The sequence below is a fragment of the Brassica napus genome, chromosome A2 (assembly GCF_020379485.1).
Source record: "Brassica napus cultivar Da-Ae chromosome A2, Da-Ae, whole genome shotgun sequence".
Lineage (NCBI taxonomy): Eukaryota > Viridiplantae > Streptophyta > Magnoliopsida > Brassicales > Brassicaceae > Brassica > Brassica napus.
This window is the reverse complement of record NC_063435.1, coordinates 21,611,107-21,638,815: the sequence shown is the minus strand read 5'-3', so window position 1 is coordinate 21,638,815 and position 27,709 is coordinate 21,611,107. Positions and strand designations below refer to the sequence as shown.

Sequence of the window (27,709 nt, the reverse complement as noted above, 5' to 3'; positions counted from 1 at the left end):
GGATTTAAAATGTGCATAGCTAGGTAGTGTATTTCAATTTCCTGCTCATGTGTATATAAGGAAATGGTCTACGTATTTTTGTGAAAACTATACCGATATTTTGAAAAATAAGACATTAATTATCATCTAAATAAAAAAAGTAATGGGATGACTCTCTCCTACTTCACCTACTATTTAACATACACAGAGATGCAGCTAGAGTACAACAAAACCAAAAGCTTCGCATTGAAATAGTTTTCACGAGGGTATATAAAAAGATTGTATATCTTTCAGTTAACAACAAACTATAGACGATCAAAGAAAAGAAATGTGGAACAAAAGCATGGAAATTACTATGGAAGATGAAGGTTCTAGAAGGACGAGGAAGAAGATAGAACATCCCAAGAAGATGAAGAATATTCTAAAGAGTCTATGGAATGTCGGAAAAGAAGATACGAGGAGACTGAAACATGCTTTGAAAGTAGGAGTTTCATTAACACTTGTGTCCTTGTTGTATCTCATGGAACCTTTCTTCAAAGGTATCGGCAAAAATGCAATTTGGGCAGTCATGACTGTCGTTGTCGTTCTCGAGTTCTCTGCCGGTAATTATATCATCAATTATTTACATTTTGTTTGTTTGTGATCTTATCTCAATATTTCTCTAAAAACAAACTTTAAGTGCTACAAATTTCTTGAGTTTGATTGATAACCTCGTGCTAAATTGGTAAAATATACATTTATAACTACCAAGCACAAAATTGTGAGAATTGAGAAATATCACAAAGTATTTTATACAGTTTTCTATTTCATTATCTTTTCTGTTAAAAAAATCTTACTGACTTGTGTTTCAATAGGATCTGTTATATCTACAATTTAGTTATGATTCAAATTGTAGCACGTTTTATGATTAATGGGAAGAACAGAAAAAAAAAACATTTTCTGATTGATTTTTTTTTCCTCAATCGATTTTTGGCGGATTTTTTAATTGATGTTAGGTAATTCAATTTATAGTTGTTTACATATTGCAAAATATCTGGCCATGGTAACTTGTAATATTAGCTAGCTATATATAATTGCAGGTGCGACATTACGCAAGGGATTAAATAGAGGAATAGGGACACTAATAGCAGGATCTCTAGCATATCTTATTGAGTTTGTTGCTGTTAATTCGGGTAAAATTTTCGGAGGCATCTTCATTGGCGCTGCTGTATTCATCATCGGTACGTATTCTGTTATACACTTCCCCTGGTCATACATTTATACTTTGTTAAACCATTTATGCATATATAAAACATATATAGTTAGCTTGTGATATATTAAAGTTTCTAAAAACGTTGGAACAAAATTCTAACCAAAGGTGGTGGTTTAGGGGTAGCAACCCTGAGTCCAATTTCTTTGGAGAAGAAGGTATTTTTTTAATACATCTAAAAGCTGAATTTAAAATATCGGAAGCGATTATGATATTCTAAATTCCCATGATTAAATAAAATGAAATGAAAATTTAGAATTCGATCCACCTGCTGCGCGAAACTAAGTCACAATTATCCTGGTCACCCAACACGGATATGGACCCATGCTTTAGGGCCCATTTGAATACCCGGAGAGAGTGTCTATCCGTGGGCTGCACCTCCCCTTGGGGATTAGTCTGAGCCTCTCCATGGGCCTGGAATACCTCCAGGTTAATAAAAAAAAAAAAAAAATGGTAGACGTTAATTAGATGGCCGACATCTTATGTCTAACTTTTGACAATGCATTAAAATACCATAATTTAAAGATATATATATAATCAAATTTTATATTCCTATGTGTAACAGGATCAACGATAACGTATATGAGATTTGTTCCATACGTAAAGAAAAACTACGATTACGGTATGCTGGTATTTCTTTTGACGTTTAATCTTATCACAGTATCGAGTTACAGAATCGATACTGTGATTAAAATCGCACACCAGAGATTATTAACCATTGCTATGGGTATTGGCATTTGCCTTTTCATGAGCCTTTTGGTTTTTCCAATATGGTCTGGCGATGACCTTCACATGTCCACCGTTACTAAGTTCCAAGGCCTCTCACGCTCTATTGAAGGTACATATCTCTTAAATAAATAAATAAACTAAATATGCAACCTAATCATAGTTATACATATTTGTGATTTTTATCCTATACATAGCCTGTGTAAAGAAGTATTTCGAGGAGAAGGAGAGAGACAAAGAAGATTCAGATTCTGAATCTGATGATGATGACGTAATCTACAAAGGATATAAGACTGTTTTGGATTCTAAATCCTCTGATGAAGCACTAGTAAGTCATCTTAAATCAAAATCTTTATTTGAAATCCGACTAAATTCTTGATTGACATCGCTTAACATTTGTTGTTGGATAAGCTTGAGATATAAGTTTCCTTTTCCTATTTGAAGTTATGATTATCTTTAGGATTAGGAGATATGATAATACTAAGTGATTTAGGATTTATTTAAGTCCTATATATATGGATGCAATGTGTGATGCATAAATGTGTGATTAAGATTTGTGATTGAGAACTTTGTGATTGAATAAGAGAAGGACTTCTTATTATTGTGATTCTATAACATTTATTTGTTAACATTAATTTATAATTTATTTACAGAAAATCTAAAAGACTATACATATATTAAAAGAAAAAAATACATATTAAAAAGGAGAATTGAACTCTCATCACAATTAGAATCTAAGAGTATCTCTAATCCACTGCAAAATCTACTGCAAAATAGAGTGAATTATGCAGTTGTGAATAAACATAAAAACATTACTGCATATATAGTAATGAATTTTTTGTTTGTTCACAATTGCATAGTCCACTCCATTTTACAGTGGAGTTGGAAATGTTTTAAGACACTAAATTATAATGGTCTTGTAGGTGGATATTTCGCCTTGTAATTTGAAAGGTTGGAGTTCAAGTCCTCTCTTTTTGTTTTAAACTCTTAACCGTTACAAAAAACTTACATACAAAATACCGAAGATAACACTATATATTAAAATAAGTTAAAAATAAATTAAAATCTAAAAGCATTTTGAAAACTATAGGAAAGGTTCTCAAGTTTTGAAATATTCTCTTACTTTTTAATTATTATTTTTACTATACTAATTTTGAAATGTTTATTTAGTACTACTAATGTAAATGTTTTATAACACAAAATTGTGATGATGATCTAGTAGTTGAATGATTCGCTTGTAAGTTAAGGGGTTACAGTTCTGAGTTCTCTCATACTTTGGGATTAGTATAGGCTTTGATATGTAATAAACGGTTATTAAAAAGTGTTTAAACTCTAAAACATTTTGCTGGCGAACCTTCCACTATTAAGAGAATATTGAACATATTGACATGTGTACGTACATACACTCATATATATAGGCGATGTATGCAAGTTGGGAGCCGAGACATACACTGCGTTGTAATAAATTTCCATCTCAACAATACACCAAAATTGGATCTGTTCTTCGCAAGTTTGGTCACACTGTTGTTGCTCTTCACGGATGCTTACAAACGGAGATTCAGGTAAAATTAAACTTAACGTTCTATTTCAACATAAAAATTACATAACGTATAGTCTTATATAACCATAATTTATGTTTATTTTAAAGACTCCTAGGTCTATTCGTACTCTCTTCAAAGATCCTTGTGTTAGACTAGCCGGAGAAATCTGCAAAGTTTTATCGGAACTCTCTGAAAGCATTCTAAACAAACGTCACTGCTCGCCGGAGATTCTCTCCGACAATCTAGAAGTAGCGTTAAAAGATCTCAACGCAGCAATAAAGTCACAACCTAAGCTCTTCTTGGGGTCTAACCTTCACAGTGACATCACCAACAAACACCTAAACCGCAATGTTTCATATTACAACGACAGTAATAACGTCGACGGCAATGTTTTGAGTCAGACAACGCCACAAAACGTCACCGTATCGCAAGCTCGGTTTAACAGCACTGTTTCGCTCTCTAGTTTTATGGGTCAGACGTCACACCGGAAGTCGGTGAATAAACCGGGACCGGTTGGAGAGAAGAGGAGATTTAGAAAACAGTTGAGTAAAGCCGCGGTTATGAAAAGTTTGGAGTTTTCGGAGGCGTTACCGTTTGCTGCCTTTGCGTCTCTTCTTGTGGAGATGGTGGCAAGGCTTGGTACTGTGATTGATGAGGTGGAGGAGCTGGGAAGCATCTCCTGCTTCAAGGAGTATGATAAGATTGTTGATCGGACGGATGTGGAAGTGCGAATTGAGAAACCGGTGGATCTAGTGGTTGGAGATTGAACCGACCGGTAAAGTTCGGCTTGGTTTGTACAATTTTCTATGTGACTCGATTCTCTTTTTGTGATGAATAATGGATATTGATTTCGTGTTTCTTATTTTTCTCGGCATTTTGTAACACGAGTTTGTAATTTCTGAGGCTTTACTTATACAAAAAAAGACATGTTTGCCTTTTTCTTTTGTTATTTATGGCAAGTCGTAACTCAGGTCTTAACAAAAGAACTGAGAAGAGTAAAAAGTAATAGGGCCCAACCGGGTTCGAACCGGTGACCTATTGATCTGCAGTCAATTGCTCTACCACTGAGCTATGGACCCAAGTTGTTGGTCATTTATTTTAATAAATACATATTATCATACAAATCACATTTTCAAATGTTAAAATCACATTACGTAGCTAAATTAATTTCCATATAGGTATATGGTCCCATCATTTATTTTATGCAAAATCATTGTTATCAACTTACCACTTCCATAAAGTTTGTTTTTTTTTTTTCATAAAGTTTGTTTTAAAGGTTAGTGACGTCAAGAAAAAGGTTCTTTATTTAGTGTGGTCCAGTAAATCATTATAGAAGAAATCAGAGAACGTTACAACTACTAGGTTCTTGTCCGCGCTACGCGCGGATAGTATTTTAATTTTTTTTTCCATATTTTTGTACTATTATGTCAATTGTTTAGTTTTATAAAATGTTATGTTTTTACTGTAAATTTGGAATTAAAAATCTAATTTTTCCTTACTGTAAAGTAAGTTAATTTTGTTTGAATCTTACCACAATACATTATACATGAAGAGAATATAGTTGGTCTTTATATTCTTATTTGGTGTAATATTGAAAATTTTGATGGTTTGTTTAAATGATTTTTTTAAATTATATATTTTAGGATTGATTTTCGTGACTATATTCTATAATTATCTGAAAACAATTGTTTATCTCATATAGACATCCACATAAATATGGACTTATGATAAATTTGTTCATTGGAATATTTAGTTTCACTTTCAGCTTTATTTTCTTTTTTGGCACCCTCATGCTAGCTTGTGGGGTAGCCAACTTGGTGCAAAAAGATTTACAAAAGCTGATCGAGATGCGCGTGATCGGACACCTTTTGCTAGGCTATTCGTACGGAATTTTAAAGATCTAGGAATATAAGCAATAGAAAATTCAGAAATTCTTTGGATACAGCCTGTATTTCGTCGAGCTCCGAGTCCAACGCAGGCCAATCTTCCTCCTTTTGAATGAATATAACCAGTTGTTCACAGTCAATTGAAAGACCATCTCTCTGTCTCCAAACTTCAGTATCACTTGCATTGCATTGCCATAGCAAACCTTCAGCTTCCGCTTGCAATGGTGATTTGGTGCGTGTATATCGGCCCTTGCTCCAAACAGCATTGGAAAGTCACTATCCATTAACACAAAGCCAAGTCCAGAAATGTCTCTTTCATTTATCCAGGATGTCTAGCAGGAGCGTTTCTTTGCGGAGGAACAGTTGTGTCCGTTACCTCAACTCAACTCATATCAATTTTCATAATCTCGTTTACACGTTGAGCTATCCTCCAAAACTCTGCTTCAATTTTATTCGCTAATAGGAAAGACATAATTCCTACGATACTATTAATGATTTTTTTTTGTAACACCGATACGACAAACTTATGTTTTATTTAACAAAACTATTATTTCAATTTTGTATTAAAGAATCAATCATATTTTATATTATCCATAATTTTAGTAAATTTGCTTGTTTGTCATGTTTTTATTAGGTTTTAGCTAAATTAATGATTTATTATTTATTTTTAGCTAAGTGGTTAATTTATTAATTTAAAAAGACCCTTGATGAATATTATATATATATTAAAACTTAGTTAGTTTTTCTTATTTTTCATATTTTATTAGGTTTTAGACTTTTAGATAGGTTATTGATTTATTATTAATTTCTAACTGATTCTCTAATGTGTTAATTAAAAAAATACCCTTAATGAATTTTATATATAATTAAAAATGATTTTATTTTAATCATATAAAATGATATGTTATATTAATATTAAATAATTGATTCTAAAATAATATAATAAAATTATCAAAAAAATTAAAATAAGATAATTCTTATATATATTTTGTTGTTATCTGAAGATAATATTTATTATAAAAGTTAAAAAGAAACAAAAAATTATAATTAAATATTATTAAAGAAAAAATATTTATATAATGATATTTTCTAAACTATTTCTAAGATATGAGTGTTTAAAAAAATTTTAACACGGGATGTTTAGAATACAGAATTATGCTTATGAGAGAGTGGCTCGGGAATGAGCTTCAAGATGGGTCGAATGGACTCTGAAAATAGCTTTTTATTTTGACGCAAGCCCAGTCCGGATGACATGGCATCTTGGTTGGTTCATAATATTTTATCCATGTGGCATGGCTTAGAAAGAAGGGATTTAGTCCCTTTTATATAGTAGGATTGAAACTAAAATAAAAAACCAAAGAGAACAAAACACAGCATCAAATACTTTACGTAGCGATATCTTATACAATAAAGTAGGGTATACTCTCTCCTCCTTCTTCCACGTCCTTAAGGAGGATGGGGCTTTTGTTGCCACGTGTCGCAACATAAGAGCAGTTCTGATTTCCAAGTAATGCGGTTTTTCTAATGACACACATATTCAAAATGGACTTTTGTTATAATTTCATTTTGAGCCCAATCTTTTAGCCCACTCCACTGAACAGCCCACATGGAATTAGGTTTCTCCTTCCTTCCTTCTTCCTCTTGCGGCTGCGACCTCCCCCGAAGAAATTCTACAGAAATTTAACGCTCCCTTTGATCTCCGTAACGTCTCACCAATCCGTTAATCCGTTCTTTACTCTGAGTTTTTCCTTGATTAATCCACTCCTCCACTTGAAGCCTTCGATCTACCTTTTCATTTTCCACTGTAACCGCCTGAAGCTCAGCTATAAATATTGGACCTTCCTAGCATGCACAATTCAACTCAAATAAGATCCAGAAACATACTTTTTCCTAGCAACCGATTCCGATGGCGACTTCATACACTCTCCTTGCCGAGTTCAATAACAACTTCGACTTCTTCCACGCTTCTTGCCGACTTGGATGAGAAGGTAACTCCGATGAACTCCATCTTCTCTTTATTGTATAAGATAAGATAAGAGATTTATGCATTGATTATGACTGAATGTTTACAGTCTGATTATTTGGCATTGTGAAACAGTCAACGCTTTTCCTAGGGACCGTGAATACCAACCGACTCCGAAGCCTCTATGAATATGGCTTCTTTGCAGCTTCATTTCTTTGAATTTAAGGCTGGACGGTGTAGACAGTGGGTTGAGCCGTTGACGCAAGGCTTATACGTTTCTGGAAAGCACACAAGGTTAACAAAAGTGGAGAGTTCATGGGTGTAGATATGCTTTTGGTCGATGGTAAGGTAATCTTACTGATATCACTTTGTATACTTTTACATATCGATTTTGTACTTCTGGATATTTTCTCTCCTTCAGTTACTTCATAGTAGACGTTGAGGCTTCTATTAACGTTGACCGGCTCACCACCTTCAAATAACTGCTCGACGAAGGAGCTCTTTATAATCTGAGTTTGTTCGATGTAACACGGAGCAGCCAAACTTTTTCTTCACTGACGCACATGTTGTTACAGATTCACTGATCAAACCCGTTTACTTTGAGATTACGGAAGCCAGTTCCCCTATCCCCACAGAGATCTACAGGTTCGGTAATTATGACCATCTAATGGCACTTGCTAATACCAACACGGTTAGGATTGTTTAAGTAGGGCTGTCTAAGAAACACTGCTATTATGAATATCTAAAACCGCAACAAACTATTATTGACCCATTTGTTTATGTCCAGATATCCTAGGAGAAGTGAAAGGATTCCTTTGCACTGCAAGGTTGAGGAAACTGATAATAGACGTCCTGAAGTGTTAACGTAAACTGAAAAGAGGATTCTTATCATTCACCTGCGCAGCATGCAATGATGAGAACGCCATTGGAGTTGTAAGGTAATAAATTTTGAATACACTATCGACCATTATTCTAACCGCTAACTAGGAGAGCCTTTTCCATGTTACCTATCTCATTGTTATTGTCTACTTGTCTCTGTAATTATTCATAATGAACTTTTTCATGGTGTATTAACTACAGAGGGTCCACCACTCCATGAGGATGGGCGCGCCGGAAAAAGGCCTGTAATGCTTAATTTCCCACCTTTGAGAGTTGCCAAATGGAAGTCCACTCTGCTGCTACTTGGTATTGTCTTTTCTAAAGTTTGAATAAATTGTATAGGGTTTTACATCTTATTTTACGAAAACTATTGCCTTGACAGTTTTAAATAATATTTGCCTTTCATGCAGCTCATTATCTGTTGTTGTTGTAAAGTAACCTTGGTTATCTCACCGGTTATATGGTTCCCCGCAGGAGCACTGCAAACATCATGATTTGAACCTAAAAACTTATATTTTAATCAGAACTCACAGTATTTTAAGGTTTGGAATCTGTGTTAAGGTTGCTGGTAGTGGGCCTGTGAGCTGATTGTTCTGTAAGCTCATAATGTGTCCACAAGTTGGAACATCAAGAAAAATGTACGAAAAGACAAAACTGGAATGTGAAACACAAAATTTTATGAGTCTAACAAATACAAAGTGTCCAGCTGCATGAGTTTAGAGACTGAGAAGGGTATGTTTCCATATAACAGATTATCAAAGGAATGCCTAACAATGGATCGGAGCATATATATCTCATATATAAAAACATTAAAGATATGTTTTATAAGTAAGACTTACAGATAAACAAGAGAAGCACAGTTCTAATCTCATATGAAATTTGACTGTTTAAAATCATCTCAGCAAGTAGATATACGAAAGCCAAAGTCGACACACTAACTTGACCAATGACAAGGACAGTCACAGTTATAAACATCATGGTTCTTACAGCATTATTACATTTACCTGTCATGTTTCTCATCTTGATCACCGCCGATTTTTTATTCAAGAAGAAAATAAGAATTACGTAGGAATAGGATTAAATCACACATGAAACTGAATAAAGTCACTTCTACCTACATTCTTTGATGTAACAAGTGGATACGTTATAATTGTTATTATACTTACAATTCTACATGTTTGAGGCTGAAGCGATTGTTAAAAATAGTGGCATGTAATTTGAGAATGTCTCAAGGCTTATAAAGAAATATTACGATAAACTCGGGTACTTTTAGAATATTAAATTTTTTATTATTAGAACCATTACATTTACACATATTTTCCTTTTTAAAGTTATATATTCTGGATAAGCTATCCTGGGAAAATAGTCAATTCAGTTTCGAAAAATGCTAAACCATGATTAAAAAATCCACTTACTGGATTCAAAATATTTTGACAAATTATTTAACCGTCCACAAAGAAGCTCCTAACAGATTACAAAGAATTTATTATCTTCATTCAAACACGATAATCACAAAACAACACACATGTATTTACATGTTTTCCTTTTAGAGCATCAATTTTACTTTATGTTTTAAATTCACTTATATTTACTTTAGTGCAAAATCAGCTATATATATTATTTTTATTGAATTGATTAGTAAAAACCATTTATGATATTTTTCTTTGACCTAAGAAACTTCAAAACATAGCAATACATTATTATAACTAACCATTTTCAAATGGATTAAACAAACAATTTTGAACTTATTAGAAAATAGAACATATGAATCCGGCGCGTAGCGCCGGAATATCACTAGTCTTTATATATAAAGTAGAGTTTGAATCTCTCCTAGGGTGTCCACCTAGGATTCCAGCTCACTAATTCAAGTTTTGTGCTGTTAACACGTGTCCCTCTCCTAAATGCGCAGCGTTTCATTAATACGTAATACTGGTGAGTTGGGCTTATTTTATTATACATACATTTTGATTATGTGGACTAAACTAATACAAACTTGGCCCGTTAGCTGTTTTCCCTGCTAAAGCTGTACCGCCATTAGGGTTCATCGTTCTCTGCAAATATGCTAGATCTACCATCTATGGAGTAATGGAAGTCTCATAGAGACGAATCTTGAGTGGTAGTCAGTGCGTCTGTGTCTGTTGGCATCTTTTTGTATTTGATTCTTCTCAACACAGACGTTACGAGATCATTGATTCAATATCATTAAGGAGTTCTTTACTCTTTCAGCCCACTACAACCACGATCACACATTCAATGTCTTTCTATCCTCTTCCAAGCGGTGGATCTCCACCTATAAATATGTAAGTTCTCATCCATTGAGAATCATCTTCAGAATTCCAATAGCATTGAATATTTATTTCGTTGTTCTTCCACCGTCCTTGCCGCTGCTCAGATTCTTCCAGAAACGTGAGTTTATGGGAGTTGACATGATCCTCCTCGAAGCTGAGGTATTATGTTCTTGAACTTCATGAACTGCTAAATTTTAAACTATTTCTGGCTTTTAAACTAATAAAATATCCAATACTCTGTGTTAAGATCCTTATTCAAACTCTTTTGAACGATAAATCTTGAACCCATTTGTTTATTATGCTTTCTTTACACATGTGTTGCAGTCAAGTGAATGTCAACCGTCTTGCTCCACCAGCATGATGATGGACAAAGGGTGTTGTTACACCTGTTGCTCCATGTGGATCGAAGCTTCAACCGACTGTCTCAGCCTTTACTTGCGTGACCTGCAACAACACTAATGTTGTTGGTGTCCTCTGGTATGTAGAACCCTAAACACTTTGTTTTCTTAGCTTTAGATACCTTTTAAATTAGTTAATTTGATTAATTATTCTTTTGTTTTTGATATAATGAATGATTTAATATTTTTAAAATTATAGATTATGAAAGGTACTCACAGCAATGTGTATAAGGTGAAGATTTATTTACTAAGAAAATGGTAGCTTCAAAGAAAGTTAGATTTGATTATTTGGAAGCATAAAGTGTTAAGTTCATGGCGAGAGAAAATTTTGTGCTGCAGGGCCTGAATCATCATAAAGTTATTAGCTCTCTACATCGTTTTCAGTCTATGGAGCATGATCTCCCTGGCCTTCCTGCAACTCAAGGTATTAGCTTTGATCTTTTTCAAGTCTAAGTGTTCTGTTTTGCGTTTCAATTCTTGCTGGTGAGTGATGAATATATTGTTTTATAGAAGATAAGATGATTAATTACATGAAAAGTTAATGTACAAGTCTTCATCTGCAGTGTAAATATGCTTCCACATAAAAGTGGTAATTGTGATATAACGATGTGATGTTTCATTTTTCTGATTTTTGATTCACTTTGGCCTATCTTCTATGTTTTATTTTATTCTCGAGGCAGCTCTTTTTTTTTTGTTACAGATGGTTATTTTTTCGTCTGCTTAGCTTTGTATAGTATACTATTACGAATATGACCATCTGCCACTCATTGAATTTGTTGCCGATGTATGTTTAATGCATCTTTCATGCCGCTTATATCCGTAGTATGAAATAATTCTAATACATTGGGTTTGATCAGACGGGCAATGATGACGATGGAGATGATATGCCTGGAATGAACTCAGTCTCTGCTAAGGTGGACGTTGGTGGTAGTGCTCTTGAGGGAGCACCGACTACATTAGCAGGTCCAAGTGATCTCGACACTAAGAAGCCTCCAACTCGAGCATCTTTGAAGATGGCCGAGAAAGCACGCATGGCATATGTATTTCCTATTTGCATAATGCTAATGCATCAATGTTGCTTAACGAGTTTTTTTTCTTTCGTTCTATCCCTTTGGGTTTGCTATGTTTTGTTCAAATGATGTTTAAAAATATTTCTAAGATTAAATAAATTGATGTATTTATCACATGTTTAATCATATTACGGTTCCATTTAGAAATGCATCACTTAAACATGTAGATATCTTCTCTTTCAAAAAGCTATTAAATATATTTTAGACATCATTTATGATATTATTATACTATTTATATAGTATTTTAAAATTATGTTAAACAATTGAGCTTGGAGCTAGACTAATTTATTATCATGAAAAATGAATTAATGTATTTTTTTTTAAACTTGAAACTTCATGAATTAAATATAGTAATATTTTATTTAAACTTTAATTTTCTTTTATTATGTCAAAGTGAAATAAAATAATAACAAGATATATATTATTACATTTTTTATTTTTTTTTCTAATTATGTTTCTCTGAAAAATAAAGAATAAAAAAGTTTACTGTCACTTTAATTCAAACCAAAAATGATTATTCAAAATTCTATGCATTATTTATTTGTTTATAATAGCGTTTTATCTATTATGTTTTTTTTTAAATCACAACATTAATATAAGTTTATATAAAATAGTATTTATTATAATTTCCCGCCCGTAAGGCGGGCCGGCCCTAGGACGACACGTCACTAATTCGTGCAACATGAACTTGACACGTGTCTCAACTTTGAAACGCATCGTTTCATTAAATCGGTTATCAATTTGTTTATGGGTCGCTACGGGCCTGTACAAAAGTTTATCTAAACCCAATTCTGATCTACTTAAAATGGTCTCCTCTCATAGACTCTCCGTAGCCGCACAAAATTCTCTAACCCTAAGTTCTTTGATCTCTTCATCTTCTTGGCAAAAATAATCTCAAAACGTTAAGCGTCTGTCTGGATCGAATCGTCATCTTCAACAGACTCATAAACAAATTTAGTGCATCCCCTTTACTTCCTTTCTCAGATTCTTCAACTATTACTCCACTGTCAAGGTTACTTCCTTTCTCAGATTCTTCAACTATTACTCCACTGTCGAGGTTAACCTGCTTAGGTTCTGAGAAGCTGGAAACATGAAGCTTGGTAGCAAGCTTATGGGATATACTCCTCAGCGATGCAGAGGTAATTCCGGCTTTAAAACTCATAATGATCAAACTTTTTTAAAAAAGCTTTAGTTTGTGTAAGATAGTTTTGATTTTGGGATTCCTGTCATTTGTCATTGACAGAATCAAAAAGGTGTACACTAAACACGGGTTTGTTAATCCTATGATTGTACTTGCTATGTCTCAGGCTACAAAAACAGATTCCAGAATTTTATTAGGTATTTTCCTGAAATGGGAGACGGGATTGAAGAAATAGAATCAGAAGGTGTTCCCGAAGAGTTTTAAGGAGCCAAAGTCATTGGATCCAGAAGGTAACTATCAACACTTAAGCTACATAACTAACTTAATGGATAGATGTTACACTCCATTTGGTAATATTATAGCTAATTCTTCTTTCATCTCTTATTCTTCTGCAGCTTCCCTTGCCCTTGGTACCAAAAGGTACCCCTCTTGCTTGCGCTTAGTCCTAGAATTATCTCCGAAATTGCTCGCTTTAAGCCTGACATCATTCACGCTTCTTCTCCTGGGATTGTGGTAACAATAAAAAAAGAGCCTCTCAGAAATAACATTAGCTATGCAGTGAAGTTGAGAATTCACCATTATTTTAATTTTTTTTTCAGGTTTTTGGTGCTTTGGCAATAGCAAAAATGCTATCTATACCAATAGTAATGTCTTATCACATACACGTCCCTGTGTAAGCTGTAGTTGAAAAGCGTGGGAAGAACCCTATTTGTTTGGTTTTGGCTCCGACAAGAGAGCTTGCTGGTTATGTTGAAAAGTAATTCAGAGAAGCTCTATCTCTCGGTGATGCACTGAACAGAAGAGTGAGAACGGTCTGGATACATCAACAGCAGGTGCATATACATGTCAGTGGAACGCCGTTTCTGAAATCTGTTCTTTGTCAAAGTGAAGCACAGACAATCGTTACTAATGTTAATCCTAAACTGGTTGCAGGTATATAGCCATGTCCAATAATTGGTAAATATGTTCCTGTCTATATCACCATTGGTGACGAAGAAAAATTGAAGCATCAACACCACTGCAAAGGAAGTAGATGCAGCAGAAGCCGAAGCAAAAGCAGCTATAGCTTACACTGATGAAGCTTCAAAGACACTGAGAGGACGAAACATCTGCAAAATGGTAAACACAATCTCCTTATATCACACAACACACAATAAAGAACATATTTTTCCTTGTAGTATTGAAAATTTGATATAATAGATGGTTTATAAGGTGACAGAGGAGGAAGAAGAATGTGTTGCAGGAGAAGAGAGAGAGAGAAGCCTAGAAGTAGTATATGCTGATGATTTTCTACTTGGAAACTCTTTTTAGTTGTAACCAGTAATCTCAGATGCTAAAACTCTTCATATATGTAACAAATTATCCTTTAGCTAGAGAACTTTTAGCAGATTAAAAATGTGTTAGATATTGTGAAATTGGAAAGATATGTGGGCAAGTTATACTGTTATAGCAGGTAAAAATATTTGTTTTATAGTCTGAGAAAGAATCGGTGGAGCCATTAAAATCGTGACCATTTCTCTTCCTCAAAGTTTTCAAATGTTCTATTATTTATTTCTTGCGTGAAACATTTCACACACAAAGCTATTTTCACTATAACGTAACCCAAGGGGGTGAATCGTACCAAAGATATTTTTTCATATCAAATAAGTTTTTTCTAAAAAATATTCGAAAAAGATATTTTCTCTGTATCTCAAAAAAATCAATATTGATGCATTAATTTGTAATTTCGAAAATGACAATTTCTTTTTTTTTTAATTTACAATTTACCAATAAACAATGTATTGAAATTGTAAAAATCTATTTTTTTTTTTGAAATAAATATATTTTTTTAAAAAAACGTTGATCTTTTTGTAACTGAAAAATCAATATCTAAACAGTAAAAAATAAAAACAAAATGTGTAATTTTTTTTTAAAAAATTATATCATGAATTCGAAAGTCCTCAATAAAAAATACTAATATGAAAAATATATTACATAATATGAAAAAACTAATATAATGTAATTTGACAAAAATAATAAAAGTAAAATAAAATAACATATAAACTTAAAATACACACCGTTAAAATGAAAAATCTTATAAAGCATCTCAACTATCCTATTATTAAATTTAGTTTTTCCAATCACATTTGGAGCTCCATATGATAATATCAAACAATTTCAACCGTAAAGATGTAAAAACAAAGAAATGATACAACGATTTACACGTAATTTATAATCATATTTTTAAAAGTATAAAAATATTAAATAAAAACTGTTGTTAGATTGCAATATATTTTTTTATGTTTATAGTTTAAAAAATTATTTAGTAAAATAGTAGTTTTTAATAGAAGTCTTAGTGTATTTAACTCATACAACATTTTAAAAGTTGTTTTATTTAATTTTTATGAAATTTGTTAAATGAATAAGATTTATATTTTATTTTACTTTAAATAATGAGTATTTATATTAGCTTTAACTATTACAACTGTAATATATCATAAACATTAAATAACAATAAAAAATTAATAAACAAATATATATAAATAGTATATATAACAAACTGAAATATGTAATCCGCGAGTAGCGCGGACCGATCCTAGGATAAAAGAATAGGTGACAATTGTAATGTACAGTGATGAAGCTACAAGGTAACCAGCAAGTTTTAAGCGGAACGAGAAATAGGTAGCTCGAGTAGAAAAGGGAGACGATTGCTCAAGCCATGCTTATGTGACTACTTCTAACAATCATTCACTGGATGAAACAAGAGCACAAAGTTGTAGTGATAGTCTATCAATGTCTGCTTTTAGTTACTCATCCACCATTTTTCTTAACTTATGTAAAAACGAGCAAAAGAAAAAAAGTAGAATATTTAATAAAGTATAAATCAATTGTGAATTTAACAATTATTTTCATCAAAATTAAATAAGGATGATAAAAACAATTAGATCATAATTATTCTCTATGTCAGATAAATGCATATTTTTTTTACAAATATTTACATAGATACTTTCATTTCATTTTTAAAACAAAGATCCACAAGTTGGATAGAATTAATATATTTACATATCTGTGATAAATATTTTATTTTCAAAAATGCTGAGACCGTTAACAAGAAAATGCTACTATATTTACATAAATATACTTAATTTTATTTTTCAAAACAAAGACGCACAAATTGTATTTAATGTGTTCAAATGATTCAGTATATCTATGGATTATATCGTACTACTTTATTTACACAGCAAGTAAAATAAATGTATTTCAAATGAATCAACACAACTGGTGCGTGACATAACTTATAAAATATAATCCATAAAACATTAACTAACCAAACATACTTATAAATGAAAAATTAAAAGTAATGTTAAAAAAAAATACATTGTACATCCATAATATTGTTAAGTAGAAATAGTAATTCATATATTCTGATGGAAGCAATATATATATTGATAAAAAAAATTAAGAAGGTGGTTGTTGTAGTAGTAACAATTAATTAAATATACAGTGAAGCTATTAAATAAAATTTTGAATAATTATTTAGTTTAATATGGTATATATTTAGCTGTAAACTATTTTCCGTACATTTGTAATCATTTGTATTTTGTTTTATAAATATCTAAACATCATTCACTAAATTTTAGTGAGAATTTAACAGCTTATTAGTTTGTAATTATTTTTCAAGTCAAAACAACATATACTAAAAAAAACAAGATAAAAACCCCTAAGATTTTTCCTACAATTTATTCTTACATCTCATCAAAACTTACAAGATATTACTAAATATTAGATGCACCACATAAGTTATTATTGATAATAACTTCCCCAACGACGGCATAATTACCTACTTAAGAGTAAAATATAAGCAAAAATATATAATATATATAAATTTTAAGTTTAAACCCGACAAAGCATTTGACTGTTTGTCACTATCAGTGCATCGTTGATTGGTTTATTTCAAATTTAATCTGCCGAGCATGTTTGAGATATAATACATTATTATTATTTCCGATCAATAATAAATTTTACTCATATATTTTACTTAATCTTATCTGACTAACAATTAAGCGATCAATAATAAATTTTACTCATATATTTACTTAATCAGAGGTCTGGATACATCAACAGCGGTGCATTACATGTCAGTGAACGCCGTTTCTGAAATCTGTTCTTTGTCAGTGAGCACAGACAATCGTTACTAATGTTAATCCTAAACTGGTTGCAGGTATATAGCCATGTCCAATAATGGTAAATATGTTCCTGTCTATATCACCATTGGTGACGAAGAAAATTGAAGCATCAACACCACTGCAAAGGAAGTAGATGCAGCAGAAGCCGAAGCAAAAGCAGCTATAGCTTACACTGATGAAGCTTCAAAGACACTGAGAGGACGAAACATCTGCAAAATGGTAAACACAATCTCCTTATATCACACAACACACAATAAAGAACATATTTTTCCTTGTAGTATTGAAAATTTGATATAATAGATGGTTTATAAGGTGACAGAGGAGGAAGAAGAATGTGTTGCAGGAGAAGAGAGAGAGAGAAGCCTAGAAGTAGTATATGCTGATGATTTTCTACTTGGAAACTCTTTTTAGTTGTAACCAGTAATCTCAGATGCTAAAACTCTTCATATATGTAACAAATTATCCTTTAGCTAGAGAACTTTTAGCAGATTAAAAATGTGTTAGATATTGTGAAATTGGAAAGATATGTGGGCAAGTTATACTGTTATAGCAGGTAAAAATATTTGTTTTATAGTCTGAGAAAGAAATCGGTGGAGCCATTAATAAATCGTGACCATTTCTCTTCCTCAAAGTTTTCAAATGTTCTATTATTTATTTCTTGCGTGAAACATTTTCACACCAAAAGCTATTTTCACTATAACGTAACCCAAGGGGGTGAATCGTACCAAAGAATATTTTTTCATATCAAATAAGTTTTTTCTAAAAAATATTCGAAAAAGATATTTTCTCTGTATCTCAAAAAAATCAATATTGATGCATTAATTTGTAATTTCGAAAATGACAATTTCTTTTTTTTTTAATTTACAATTTACCAATAAACAATGTATTGAAATTGTAAAAATCTATTTTTTTGAAATAAATATATTTTTTTTAAAAAAACGTTGATCTTTTTGTAACTGAAAAATCAATATCTAAACAGTAAAAAATAAAAACAAAATGTGTAATTTTTTTTTAAAAAATTATATCATGAATTCGAAAGTCCTCAATAAAAAATACTAATATGAAAAATATATTACATAATATGAAAAAACTAATATAATGTAATTTGACAAAAAATAATAAAAGTAAAATAAAATAAACATATAAAAATACTTACACCGTTAAAATGAAAAATCTTATAAAGCATCTCAACTATCCTATTATTAAATTTAGTTTTTCCAATCACATTTGGAGCTCCATATGATAATATCAAACAATTTCAACCGTAAAGATGTAAAAACAAAGAAATGATACAACGATTTACACGTAATTTATAATCATATTTTTAAAAGTATAAAAATATTAAATAAAAACTGTTGTTAGATTGCAATATATTTTTTTATGTTTATAGTTTAAAAAATTATTTAGTAAAATAGTAGTTTTTAATAGAAGTCTTAGTGTATTTAACTCATACAACATTTTGAAAAGTTGTTTAATTTAATTTTTATGAAATTTGTTAAATGAATAAGATTTATAATTTTATTTTTACTTTAAATAATGAGTATTTATATTAGCTTTAACTATTACAACTGTAATATATCATAAACATTAAATAACAATAAAAAATTAATAAACAAATATATATAAATAGTATATATAACAAACTGAAATATGTAATCCGCGAGTAGCGCGGACCGATCCTAGGATAAAAGAATAGGTGACAATTGTAATGTACAGTGATGAAGCTACAAGGTAACCAGCAAGTTTTAAGCGGAACGAGAAATAGGTAGCTCGAGTAGAAAAGGGAGACGATTGCTCAAGCCATGCTTATGTGACTACTTCTAACAATCATTCACTGGATGAAACAAGAGCACAAAGTTGTAGTGATAGTCTATCAATGTCTGCTTTTAGTTACTCATCCACCATTTTTCTTAACTTATGTAAAAACGAGCAAAAGAAAAAAAGTAGAATATTTAATAAAGTATAAATCAATTGTGAATTTAACAATTATTTTCATCAAAATTAAATAAGGATGATAAAAACAATTAGATCATAATTATTCTCTATGTCAGATAAATGCATATTTTGTTTTACAAAATATTTACATAGATACATTTCATTTCATTTTTAAAACAAAGATCCACAAGTTGGATAGAATTAATATATTTACATATCTGTGATAAATATTTTATTTTCAAAAATGCTGAGACCGTTAAACAAGAAAATGCTACTATATTTACATAAATATACTTAATTTTATTTTTCAAAACAAAGACGCACAAATTGTATTTAATGTGTTCAAATGATTCAGTATATCTATGGATTATATCGTACTACTTTATTTACACAGCAAGTAAAATAAATGTATTTCAAATGAATCAACACAACTGGTGCGTGACATAACTTATAAAATATAATCCATAAAACATTAACTAACCAAACATACTTATAAATGAAAAAATTAAAAGTAATGTTAAAAAAAAAATACATTGTACATCCATAATATTGTTAAGTAGAAATAGTAATTCATATATTCTGATGGAAGCAATATATATATTGATAAAAAAAAATTAAGAAGGTGGTTGTTGTAGTAGTTAACAATTGATATTAAATATACAGTGAAGCTATTAAATAAAATTTTGAATAATTATTTAGTTTAATATGGTATATATTTAGCTGTAAACTATTTTCCGTACATTTTTGTAATCATTTGTATTTTGTTATAAATATCTAAACATCATTCACTAAATTTTAGTGAGAATTTAACAGCTTATTAGTTTGTAATTATTTTTCAAGTCAAAACAACATATACTAAAAAAAACAAGATAAAAACCCCTAAGATTTTTCCTACAATTTATTCTTACATCTCAATCAAAACTTACAAGATATTACTAAATATTAGATGCACCACATAAGTTATTATATGATAATAACTTCCCCAACGACGGCATAATTACCTACTTAAGAGTAAAATATAAGCAAAAATATATAATATATATAAATTTTAAGTTTAAACCCGACAAAGCATTTGACTGTTTGTCACTATCAGTGCATCGTTGATTGGTTTATTTCAAATTTAATCTGCCGAGCATGTTTGAGATATAATACATTATTATTATTTCCGGTTTATCTGACTAACAATTAACCGATCTAATAATAAATTTTACTCATATATTTACTTAATCTATAATTGCAAGTTCGTTTCTTTCCTCACGAGATTCTATAAATTCATCCAACTCCAGAAAATTACCAAAAATGATGTGATGGTACCATGAAAAAATAAATAAATAAAAACTACTTATCAAGACAATATGGTATATTTAGTTTTCAAATATAATAACATGTACAAAATTTAACTAATATGTATATTTTAAGATATAACGATTTATATCAAATATTTACTGTAACTATTTACATTATTTTCAAATTATCATCCCGCCCATAGGGCGGGCCGACCCTAGTCTTTATATATAAAGTACTGTTTTACTCACTCCTGAAGCTGCCACATCAGATTCCAGCTCAGAAAGTCGTTGAATCTGGAGTCGACACGTGTCCAAGAGAATGAAACTCACCGTATCATTTAACTTTGAGTTACGTAGGTTATTTTTGATATGGGCCTTAAATTTGGTTGATTCAACCAGCCCAGCAAATAGTTTCTATAATTTAAACGCTGCTGCAAACGTCGTTTTGTGTATTAGGGTTTCCACTTGATGTCATCTCCTCCCTTCGATATCACGACATAACCAGAGGTCTGAGAGATTGTTTCAGCTTCTTACTAACAATCTCTAACAGTTACATATACCCCATCTTAAAGTCCTTCTTAAATTATCACTCACGATCTACCTTGAATGCGAGCATCTTCATGCAAGGCGGTGGAACTTCGATTATAAAAAGGTAAGCTTTTCTGATGTGACAACCATCTTTCGATTACCTCTGAACAAGCCAATAAACTTATATCCAGAAATTGGGTAACGCACTGATCTTTCTTTGTGATAAGAAGATCAGACAAGGCTCCTCCACCGTTCTCAAGTCCGGTTGCTCCGTTTCTGGGAAGCTAGGAACGTCCGTCGTCGCGGTGGCGAAGTCATGGGAGTGGATATAGTTCTACAGGATTCTCAGGTTACTTTTAAAACTCTGATTCAGTTCATATTTTTTTAAAAAAATCTGATTCTTAGAATCCCTAATAACAATTTTCCTGTTTAGATCTTTGTCTGATATATTTCAAGTAAGACTATTTATAACAGTTTGTTGATTTTTCTATAATTTTGTTTTTTTCTTGATTATGTTATTGAACATTTCCTTTGTGTTGAATCATTTTACCGAGTTCTCTAGATCATTTATTTGTTTGTTCATTGTATCGTTTAACCAAATTTTCCAGAATATTAATTTGTTTGTTGATTGTTTTATCTAAATCAAATGTTTCAGGCCACCATGATGCCGGTCACCGTGAATGTCAACCGGCTTGCTGCTCACAGGCCTAATCTGAAGGCGGGTTCAATTTATTCCCTAACCGGTTTTGATCTGACCCGATGTAATCAGAATTACGGTCTGTTGGACACCTCTATGTTGATCCGTTTCAGTAACCAAACCTCTTTCGATGATGTCCCCGAACCGTCTATTCTGATAGGAGTTTAATCTAATCACATCGAGATGCTTGGCCATGCCAACACAAACACTCAGATTCCAGGTAATGATACTCTTATTTGTTCATTTGTCTAGACGGAATATATAGAAGCCATTTTGATTCCTGTTGGTGGAATGTCACACGCTAGACTTGACGTTGTTTGGGATCCACTCAACGAAGTAGGACTGGAGAAGCTCTGGCTTGTGGTAGTGACTATGAGATCAATGTTGGATTCAGTGAAAACGAACAAAGAAAAAGCTAACAAGAAGAAGAAGGACAAGAAAGAAGAGAGTTTGATGAACTATATAGTTAACCTGTTAGATAGAAGATGTTTATACCTCAGCTGTTGGAATGATGTTTGAGTCATGTGTTCTGGGAAGATGCTTTCTCTTTAAGTCTCTTGCATTTATTTTGGTGACATCGACAATACTTATAATATCCAGAAACTTCTCAGTATGTCATGAGCTATATTACATTTTCATTCTGTTATTTTCTTCTTCTTTTTTTCTGTATGATTTAGTGATTAATGGTGGGAACTATGTGTTCTATCATTGCAGTTTTTTACATCTGCTAGCCATATTTATCTTATGAGAGTTGGTAAATTTAGATATTAACAATTACTGGCAGATATACACCGAGTAGTCACAATTTTATGCCATGTGCACTCTCCTTTGTATGATTCATATAATTCACCATTGGTCTAGACAGAAACATATTTGTTCTTCTGCTATGGGAGAATGATACTTCATGTGGCTCTGTAAGCCCTAAGGAATTGCTTTCTTATGTTTCACTTTTCTCTAAAGAGTCCCAGTTAAGGCTTCTCTGATCCAATTCCAATACAAACTCTCGGTTGCCACAATGTGTGCGGTGATTGTGTTTTTGAGATTAAGTGATTTCTATTATTTACTTAGCTATCAGATTTTCAAAGCTATTGTTCACAAAATAGTTTCTTTTTTTGTTATATCAATTTCCAAAAATAAAGGCTACAGCTAAATATGTCTTCTCAAAGTAACACATATAGGAAAGAGACTATCCAAATACAATTATGAAGCTTCTAACTTTTTTTTTTAACACCGAAGGATTTCATTGATTATAAACTTAGAAAAGATTTACAAGTTGTGATCATATGCTAGCAAGTTATAAAAACTTCTAGAAACTAAGCCAACAGGAATAACATTCCTTTGGAGTTATAGGCCGGCAGATGCGAACTGAATCTCCGGAGACAAGAGAGATATAAACTAAACCAAAAGATCAAGTACACACAATACATGAATCTAGATCAAATGAGCAAAAACACCCATGCAAGAGGAAGGACCAAAGGAAGACGGATAAGATAGAACACATCCACAGTCGAACTTAATTTGGGTAGAACCGCACCTCATTATATTGCTTTGAAGATTACTTCACAAGCCACCGAGGATGAAGCAGTACATAACCCAAGAAGATGATGAGCACAGCTTTTAACAATCAACTTCCACGACCGGATGTAAAGAGCCAAATCCGTCCAAGATAATCACATTTGAGATCCCTTGCGTAGAGGCAACAAGATACAAAGATTAAACCATAATCATACCGTTTCAAGCGAGATCGGGGAGATGCAACCTTCAATCTATGGTAGAACCTCTACAATAAGTGAAACATGAAAAGCACAGCCAGATCGGGGAGAAGGGAGAACAACGAGAGGATCTAACGGATCCTTGAAACGCAGAAGTCGAAACAAGGCCAAAAGACCATCTGAAGAAACCCGAAGAGAAGAGGAAACGCCATAACAGAGGAACAACATCATGATATAAGCACGCCACCGACTGATCCATCACCGACATGCCTCGAACCTCAAAAGAATCTGGAATTCAAGATCTAGATCCAACTATTGGAGACTTAAAACCTTAAGAAAACATGCAAGCAAAGAGAATGGAAGACAAGACCGGACCGACGGTGGCTGAGGAAGCACACACCGTCGGCCGGTAACACGCAAACAGATCGGAAAACGAGAAAGCTTAGAGAGAAGGGAGAGCAAATGACTTTAGAGAGAGGTTTTTGATCTGATTAATCTCATGTATGCAGCTTCTAACTTAATTTGACACAAATAAATCAATCTCGATTTGTTTTTGGAAATAAAAAGATTATGAAAAATGTAATTGATCAAAAATTATCTAAACAATTACTCAAAACAGTTAGAAGGTATATGCCTTTTTTAAATATTTTAGTTTTTAAGATAATAAATTCTAAAAATATTAATAAAATATTAATAAAATAAGTAATAAGAGTTTCTGACAGAAATAACTGAAATACAGTGATATATTTGGTTTAAAACAAACTAAAAATTTGTAAGTAATTTATTATAATTTTATCAAAATTTAAGTTATGTTTATATTGTTTTTTATTCGCTTACCCGCCCTATCCTTGTCTTATCTTATATATATAAAGTAGAGTTATGCTCTACACACAGCCTTCCACATCATCAGGAAGCATGGGGCTTCTTCTGCCACGTGGCACTCCCAAACACCAATCGATCTGCATTTTATTTATGGCTTTTTCTTGGACTGGGCTTTTGTTATAACTTGTGGATGGGGTTTTTAAAACAAAATGGCAAGCCCAGCCAGGAATCTGAACTGAATCCACCACTTCATCTTCATCGTTTGCATCGGAGACGTTTCTCAACCTTCTGTTTCTCTAAAGTAACCTCGGGTTACGACCATTTTTTCTCATTAAAATCCGTCTTCACTCCTTCAATCGAAAGAGCTATCGTTCTAACTCACTTTTGTTTATCAAAATATAGAAACACATCCTCTGATTCTATTCTCCACGCATCATACACGACAAATACAGCACGGCGAAAGAGGCATACTTATTGGGTTAGAACTACTCTCATGGACAAGAAGGTATGGACCCGTAACTCTGATGAGATTATTTGATTCCCTCAGATTCTAAACGCCTTACTATTGTTTCAGCTAATTCACCATAGCCATCACTTAATTCTTCAGTGATGTATCTCCAAGCTTGGTACGGAGCTGTGAACCAGTGAATCCATTTCAGTTAAACAACAGTCTCTGAAGTCAAGCAGGTATGAGTAGAGCTGGGAATTTTAATTAATGCCCGCGGGCCCCGCCCCATTTGACCCGCTGCGGGGCGGGTGCGGGTCGAAGAATTTGAAAATTTGCAATGGCGGGTGCGGGTGCGGGTCAAGATTATTTTAAGCGGGGCGGGTGCGGGTCAGTCGAATTTGAGTCGCGGGTACTCGTTAACCCGCAAATTTAAGAAAAAAAGATTTTTTTTTTAAAAAAATGTTTTTTTTTATAAAAAATATATTAAATCTCGTAAATATTTATATAATTTTAATTATTAATATATTATTTTAATATAATTTTTTTAAAATAATATTTTTTAACTATATAATAATTATTTTTAATTAAAATAATTATTTTTAATATAATTAATATTACCCGCGGGTTAAGCGGGTTACCCGCGGGTTTTTGCGGGGCGGGTGCGGGTAGAAATTTTTTTGTTTGTGAGTTATGCGGGTCAATTTTTTGAATCAAAAAAATGATTCAACCCGCAGCGGGGCGGGGCGGGTCGGGGCGGGTTGACCCGCAAACCCAGCACTAGGTATGAGCCTGTCGCTGCTTCTACTCACTAGCGGCTCGAATCATGGTATGTATATCCATTCTGTTACTCCTCCTCTCCTTATATCTGAACCGTCTATTTCTGCAATCTTTGTTTCTTTCTTATTTTGCTTTGTGGGTTATTTTTCCGATGATCTGATATCTGAAAAGTTCTTTCTGTTTTATTTGGTCGAACCTGGTAATATAACTTCTTTCTGTTTAATTGTAATTGATCAAAATTGTTTAGTTAAGAACATAGGATGCTCAACTTTGTGTTTGAAACTGTAACGTTTCTGAGAATATTGTAATGTAAAAGTTGAAAGATTGCATTTTTAGGGTTCCTTGATAAGAATAAAAGCCTTAAAATGGTTAATGATCCCATAATGTTTAGTTAAGCGTTGTGTTAGAGACTGTAAAGTGGCTAACGTTTGTCACTAGGTGTCTACAAGATTGCTTGATCCTTTTCTTGCTCACTTGAAGACATCACAAGATTAAGTTGCTAAAGGTGGCTGCGCAATTGTTCTCAAGCCCGATATAAGATTTTATATCAATATAAGATTGTTTTTAAATGATACTTTTTTAACACACTGATTAAAATTGAGACTCTTTTCTTCTTTGTTATCTTTAGGTTTCGATTTGTGAGCAATCCGGATGTCCTAGAACGTGTTTACACTTTACAAACTGAGATAATGCATATCAAGGAAAAATTGGTATATAGAACAATTGTGTAGCGGCTGTAAATGTTGTCAGTAAGCTTTTATTTTTGTATGTACATTGTTTAGTGAATTGACAGTTTAAACGTTCTATTGTATCAGTCAGGTGGATGATGATCAACAACCAAAAAGTTCAGAGAGTACATAAGGTGTTTTCTTGGTGCCAAAACTTTTAGATGTCAGTCACTAAGATGTTGTTTGCCTCTTGGCCCTTGATCATACAATTTAACCGGTGCAGTCTGGGCTTTTCCAAAGCCAGATGTTTGTTTACAAATCAAGTCTCTTTCTTTCTTTCATCACCCTCTCTCTCTCTCTCTCTTCATAGCTTGATCAATAAAAAGGAAAATGAAGTTGCAAGTGTTGTAAATACATTTCTGGTGGTATATTCAAGGTACTTATTCATCTTGACCATGACCAATTATTCATTTCTCAGTGCATTGCTCTGTCTTCCAGATCCGAGAAGTTCTTATCCTTTTATTTTTTTCAGTCTTTGATCTTTGCCTAAATCTACTAATTAGAAATTGTGTGTGAAATTGTGCTTCTTTCTCTGTTTATTGTCTATTCACATGCCTGTTTGTGTGTGAAGATAAGATCTATATCATTCTTTGATATTGAGAAACATGCAACCGCAAATTCCAGGTGGTCTAGAGCTTGTACAAGAGCATTAGGGTTGGTAAAGGTTTGTCAAGGATGGAAAGGCACAACATCTTGCTTTACAACACCCACTTGAGGCAGTAAGTTATAGAGAGACTAATCTCAGCTTCAGTTTCCTTTTAATTCGACTTTTTGGATTGAGCCTAATCTGATCTTGGATTATGCACTTTGTTGCAACATATTGACCCTAGACATTGGTATGGACACAACCTGCATTCTTACTACAAGTTGCTCCACTGTCAGAGTAGAGACCCGTACTTCTACTGGTAATTACTTCTCACTGACTCCTTTTTCCCATTTATGTAAAAAGGTTTGAGCTGAATCTTGAAAAATAAACTTAGATGTACGTTTGCTCGAAGTGTTACAGGTTTGATAAATTGGCAAGGAGTAAGAAGTAATAATGTCGATAACTTAGAAACTTATTTTCTTTTTGTTGTCATGTTTATGCTGTGTGTATATGTAAAGGAAAGCTTAAGAGGGTGTTGTGGAAGACGGAAAATTGTTCTACAAGAACAGTGGAGAAATGCTTCAAACTTCTACTATGGACAATAATGATTCCAAATGGATCATGGTGCTCAGATGTTATACGTTGGGAAGAAGGGTACTTTCAACATTCAAGGTTTTTAGCTGGAGAAGCTACTGTTTCTGCATGGGGATTTGTTGTTGAGAATGGTGTTCTTAGGGCTGTTTGGCCATGGTCCGTGCTTGATTGCAACTTTTTAAATTTTAGTATAGTAGATTTTATAATTAAAAAAAAAACAGTTTTCAGTGTGTTGTGAGTATTGTTAAGAGCTAATAATAAATTCGTGAAAAGTTTGTCTTAAAAAAGCTTCAGAAAATAAATGAGATAT

The 27,709-nt window shown here is 32.4% G+C and overlaps 1 protein-coding gene, 2 long non-coding RNA genes and 1 other non-coding gene across 13 annotated transcripts; 3 read left to right on the top strand and 1 right to left on the bottom strand.

Annotated features, from left to right (window-relative positions):
• Positions 1-181: 181 nt before the first annotated feature.
• On the top strand, positions 182-4,432 carry LOC111206742 (aluminum-activated malate transporter 13). The gene is made up of 6 exons (XM_022704044.2): positions 182-581; positions 1,059-1,199; positions 1,794-2,066; positions 2,152-2,282; positions 3,373-3,516; positions 3,603-4,432. Exons 1-6 carry the CDS (start codon positions 308-310, stop codon positions 4,260-4,262), a joined length of 1,623 nt encoding a protein of 540 aa, XP_022559765.1. The 5' UTR covers positions 182-307; the 3' UTR covers positions 4,263-4,432.
• Positions 4,433-4,502: 70 nt separating this feature from the next.
• On the bottom strand, positions 4,503-4,574 carry TRNAC-GCA. Its single transcript has one exon. It is a non-coding gene; the product is annotated as a tRNA-Cys (tRNA).
• A 1,920-nt stretch (positions 4,575-6,494) lies between these two features.
• On the top strand, positions 6,495-14,622 carry LOC111206740. 4 transcript variants are annotated; one of them, XR_007324812.1, is made up of 12 exons: positions 6,495-7,369; positions 7,480-7,989; positions 8,132-10,523; positions 10,616-10,670; positions 10,836-10,988; positions 11,249-11,333; positions 11,767-13,118; positions 13,287-13,410; positions 13,516-13,633; positions 13,720-13,953; positions 14,054-14,239; positions 14,333-14,622. It is a non-coding gene; the product is annotated as an uncharacterized LOC111206740 (long non-coding RNA). The 4 variants fall into 4 exon arrangements; XR_002659005.2 differs by having other exon boundaries at positions 6,499-7,369; positions 13,720-13,965; positions 14,321-14,622; XR_007324813.1 differs by having other exon boundaries at positions 6,507-7,369; positions 10,836-11,141; positions 13,720-13,965.
• A 2,698-nt stretch (positions 14,623-17,320) lies between these two features.
• On the top strand, positions 17,321-27,709 carry LOC106422412. 7 transcript variants are annotated; one of them, XR_007324809.1, is made up of 12 exons: positions 17,321-17,505; positions 17,599-21,159; positions 21,266-21,384; positions 21,691-21,952; positions 22,038-24,771; positions 24,841-25,996; positions 26,120-26,201; positions 26,307-26,353; positions 26,530-26,595; positions 26,844-26,938; positions 27,050-27,124; positions 27,324-27,709. It is a non-coding gene; the product is annotated as an uncharacterized LOC106422412 (long non-coding RNA). The 7 variants fall into 7 exon arrangements; XR_007324800.1 differs by having other exon boundaries at positions 26,120-26,236; XR_007324808.1 differs by having other exon boundaries at positions 24,841-26,201.